Source organism: Lipotes vexillifer, unplaced genomic scaffold (assembly GCF_000442215.2).
Source record: "Lipotes vexillifer unplaced genomic scaffold, Lipotes_vexillifer_v1.1 scaffold23, whole genome shotgun sequence".
Lineage (NCBI taxonomy): Eukaryota > Metazoa > Chordata > Mammalia > Artiodactyla > Lipotidae > Lipotes > Lipotes vexillifer.
Genome location: NW_006796283.1, coordinates 4,127,434 through 4,131,934, shown reverse-complemented (window position 1 = coordinate 4,131,934; position 4,501 = coordinate 4,127,434). Strand labels below are relative to the sequence as shown.

At 61.8% G+C, this 4,501-nt stretch overlaps 1 protein-coding gene across 1 annotated transcript in view; it reads right to left on the bottom strand.

Annotated features, from left to right (window-relative positions):
- CDK10 (cyclin dependent kinase 10) overlaps positions 1-4,501 on the bottom strand; it is a 7,854-nt gene that overhangs the window by 666 nt on the left and 2,687 nt on the right. Inside the window, 10 exon segments of the mRNA XM_007468451.1 lie at positions 1-98; positions 174-297; positions 685-744; positions 1,322-1,391; positions 1,543-1,595; positions 2,659-2,726; positions 2,827-2,908; positions 3,046-3,148; positions 3,750-3,821; positions 4,467-4,501. The exon segment at positions 1-98 is cut by the window's left edge and continues 1 nt beyond it. Of these exon segments, the coding sequence (XP_007468513.1) occupies positions 1-98; positions 174-297; positions 685-744; positions 1,322-1,391; positions 1,543-1,595; positions 2,659-2,726; positions 2,827-2,908; positions 3,046-3,148; positions 3,750-3,821; positions 4,467-4,501 (765 nt within the window).

Genomic DNA, 4,501 nt, shown 5'->3' with positions numbered 1-4,501 from the left:
AGGCCGGCCTCCGAGAGCCACGGGAACTTGTGTTTCAGGTTGTTGTAGGGCTGCTTCCTCAGACTGTACTGGCTCACCAGCGGCAGCTGGGAGAAGCCCTGTGTGGGGGAGTGGCAGCTGCAGGCTGGCGGCCGGCAGGGGGCAGGAGAGGGCAGGGCCGGGCCGGCACTCACCGGCCAGATGTTCTCACTGGGTGTCCCCAGCAGCTGTACGATCAGGTCCACCTGGTGGATCTCGGAAGCGCCGGGCAGAAGGGGCTTATGGGCCAGCAGCTCGGCCAGGATGCAGCCCACGGCCCTGCAGAGGAGCATGGGGCCGTGCCTCAGCTCCTCCGGCCCCGCAGAGAACCACTCCGCCGGGCCCCGGCCCCCAGGTGCTGGGGTCAGAGGACGGGGGCAGAGCTGGGAGGAGGCCACGACGGGAAGGGCAGGTGACCACTGGGTCCTCCCCCCGGGCCACGTGAGCTGGCACCAGCAGGCCTCTCTGAGTGGCCACGAGGGCGGGTCCTCAGTGACGGGGGCCGTGAACGCCGAAGCCGTCTTACACTGCCTCTCGGGACCCCAGGCGCAGGCCCACCTTCCTGGGAGTTGGGAGGCTGGTGAGACCCCAGCCCCACCCCTGCCCCGCCAGCTCCCACAAGACCGCCCCGCCCTTCCCAAGGCCCTGGGCGCATCCACCCCTCACCACATGTCGATGCTGGTGGTCTGCGTGGTGGTGCCCAGCAGCAGTTCAGGGGCTCGGTACCTGTGAACAGGAGCCCCCACCTTGGGTCTGGTAGTTCCTCTCCTCCGGCCCGGCCTCCGCGAGGCACTGTGGCTCTGCACCAGCCCACCCGCCGGCCACCACCGCCCCTGACAGCCGGTCAGCCTGGACGATGGAACGTGAAGCCCAGCTCGGCTGTCCCTTCCACTAAACCCGACAAACACGATAGCACACGAGGCAGCAGCTGCTGTCACTGGAGGGCTCCCGTGTGCAGCAGTGTCCTGTGCTGGCCCGTTCTATACAGGTCGGGGCTGAGTGACACATGGCAGAAAGCATCCTGCCCTAAAGCACAACCCCGTTCTTCAAAATGTCCTCCCGTCGGTGAAGCCACCGCCCCTTCCGAGCAGCTCAGAGCCAGGCTGGGGGTCTGGCTGCCGCAGGGCAGAGCAGCGCCCCCATCTGGACGGGGCAGGTCCTTCCCGGTGACAGCCCTGCTCTGCCTCAGGAGCCATCCACACCCAGCCTCTGAGTGTGTGCAGCCCCAAAGCTTAGAAACCTCCAAGGTCCTCGTGCAGCTTCAGCATGACCCCCCCACTTCCCATGGTCCCCAGGGACTCACCAGAGGGTGACCACCTTGGGGGTCATTGGCTTCACCGGGATGCCATAGGCCCGGGCCAGGCCGAAATCCGCTGGACAGACGGGAGAGAGAGTGTCACCCAGTTTCCACTGACGTTTGCAACCAGCTTGTAGCGTGCAGGGTGCTTGTCGGGACGGGGCCTGCGGCCCCGTCGAGGTGGCACTCATGGAGGCCCCCACCAAAGAGCCAGCACCTGCACCCACCTGTCTTCACGCAGCCCTTATCCGTCATGAGCAAGTTGGAGACCTTCAGATCCCTGTGACAAAAAGAGAACATCAGTGCTTTCCAGGAAACTGCGTGGGATAAGAGGCTGTCACCGTCGCAGTGACGCTTAGAACATTTCCCCATACGTCTCCTCCTATTTGCACTTTTTTATTTTTTTAATTTTATGTGGACCATTTTTAAAGTCTTTACTGAATTTGTTACAATATTGCTTCTGTTTTTTTTTTTATTGCGGTACGTGGGCCTCTCACTGCTGTGGCCTCTCCCGTTGCAGAGCACAGGCTCCGGACGCGCAGGCTCAGCGGCCATGGCTCACGGGCCCAGCCACTCTGCGGCACGTGGGATCTTCCCGGACAGGGGCACGAACCCACATCCCATGCATCGGCAGGCAGACCCCCAACCACTGCGCCGCCAGGGAAGCCCTACTGCTTCTTTTTTATGCTTTGGATTTTCTGGCCGCAAGGCATGCGGGATCGTAGCTCCCCAACCAGCGATCGAACCCGCACCCCCTGCATTGGAAGACAAAGTCTAAACCACTGGACCGCCACGGAAGTCCCTGCACTTCTTAAAAATAAGGATGGCAGGCAGTGCAAGACAATTTGGCAGCTGGGAACACCAGAGAGAGCTCTCAGTAACTTTCTGAGAAACTGGCAGAGGCGGCCTTGAGCCCAGGTCTGGCTTCCAGGGCTGTGTCTGATCCCCACCCAGGCCATGCGAGCCACCAAGCTGCTGCCTGCAAGGTCCTGCTGAGGCCTGCGAGACCCTCCCCTCTGCCCCTCCAGTCTCTGCCCTTCCTGGCCTGCCTTCCAGTAAGGCTCTCTCCAAGGCAGCACTTCTCAGAGCCTGACTCGCTCACACCATCGGCCCCCCCAGAGGAGAAAACAGGTATTATCTGGTCCTGGACCATCCGCCAGGAGCAGTCACAGAACCTCTACTGCACCGAGGCTGTGCCTGCTCCTCTCCTGGATACTCGGCAACGTCAACTGGCGCTGGGTCAGTGCTGGCAGTCACACTTCCCCCATGTCACAAACCAGCACTCCTCTGGAAAAATGTCTCCTGAGGCCCCGCCCCCTTCCAGGCCCGTGGACCCCACCCACCTGTGGATGATGAAGTTCCGGTGCAAGTACTGGAGGCCCCGGAGCACCTGCAGCACGATGCACTTGACCTGTAGAGGGCCAGGATGCAGGGTCAGGGCAGCCTGCGTCTGCCACAGGGTGCCGAGCAAGGACTTGGGAAGCCCGCCACCAGAGCCCGCAGCCTCAAACCTGGGCCTCAGAGAAGGGCGTCGGCATGTTCTCCAGAAGGCTGGCCAGGTCCTGCTCACAGTAACCCATCACCAGGAAGATGCTGAAAGAAGAGGGGGAAACGCAAGCTACTCCCACCTCTTCCCAGGTGGGCCAAGGGACCCTCCTGGGGCAGCAGGAAAGGCAAGAGGGAGGGGGCCGGGCAGGACCCAATGCGGGGGCAGCAAGCGGACCACTCACCTCTCCAGGTGGTTCCCCACAACCACCTCCTTCAGCTCCACGATGTTCGGATGGCGGAGGCGAAGGAGAAGCGTGATCTCTCGAAGGCTGCTGATGGGGACCCCTGCAACCCAGCGCGGCCTCAGCAAGCCCAGCCCTGCAGTCAGGACCCCCTGACAGCCAGCTACTCAGCGAGCCCCCAACCCCTGTCCACATCCCCTCTCAGGGACCCCCATGCCCGCTGCTGTCAGGGCTCTGCCTGCTGCCTCAGGGAGAAGCAAGGCCATCCTAACCAGCACCTTTAACCCTTCCCTCCTTCATCAAATGCAAGCAGCACTCTGTGCTGACCCCTGTGCATGGCAGGTGGCCCCCAGTGCGCCCAGCACAGCCCTGCCTGCACAGGCAGCCACGGGGCTGTCAGCAGGGCGGCGTGGAGCACACAGGTGCTGCCGGCTCAATCTCGGGTGGGAAAGCCCTGTGGCGGGGTGACACTGAGCTGAGACAGAAGATGAGGCAGTCACGCAACGGGAGGGTGAAGGGGATGAGCCGCACAGGGCTTGTGGGGCTGAGGCCTAGAGTGCGTGGCGGGGGTCAGGCTGCAGCCCCCAGAGATCAGCCTCCTTTGAGCATCATGCAGACACCCTTGGGGAAGCAGGCACAACTCGGGGCCTCAGGCAGCTCGCGCCCCCCGCGAGCTCAGGGAGGTCGGCGGCCCCTCCGCGCACCGTCCTTCTCCTCGTCCATCCGCACTTTCTTCAGGGCGACAACCTCATCCGTCTGGGTATCCCGGGCCCTATCTGCAAAGGAAGCTCCTCCAGGATAGGACCCAAGCCCGATCCCACCGTGTGGCTTCCTGCCCCACGGGGGCTCCCTTTCTCTTCCCCCTTGACTGCTGGGTACCCTGCGACAGCCCATCCACACTCCTTGCAAGCAGCACCCGACCCTGCGAGATGTGCTCCCTGGGGAGTCCTCTGGCTTGAGCTGGTACAGGGCCCCTGGTTGTGAGAAGCTCCCTGTAAGTTTTCCTTCTTAGAGCTGGTATGCAGATCACTGCTTTGTGCTCTGCGGTTACTATGTTCTAACAGCAAATAAGGTAGCGTATCTTGAAAAAGGAACTCTTATTTTGTCAAAGTTGGCTCCCCAAAGCACTGTGCTAAATTGTGCATCTTCCAAACCCATAGCAGTTTGACGCACACCAACGTCTCAGCTCCTGCGGATGCAGTTCTGGCTGCTTTCCGCGGTGTATACTTTATGGGTATAACAGCGACCTCTACTCACGGGTACACATTAGCAACCCGATGCTTGTGTTTACTCAGGAGTGGTGTGAAATCTATGGCAATTACACCAGGGATTAGAGGTCACCTATACCCTCCTTCCAGCCCTGCCACAGCTGCTGCTGGGACAGTCCCTGGGCCCCCAGGCCTCCCACCATGGCCACTCACACACAATGCCGTAGGTGCCTTCCCCAATGCGGTTC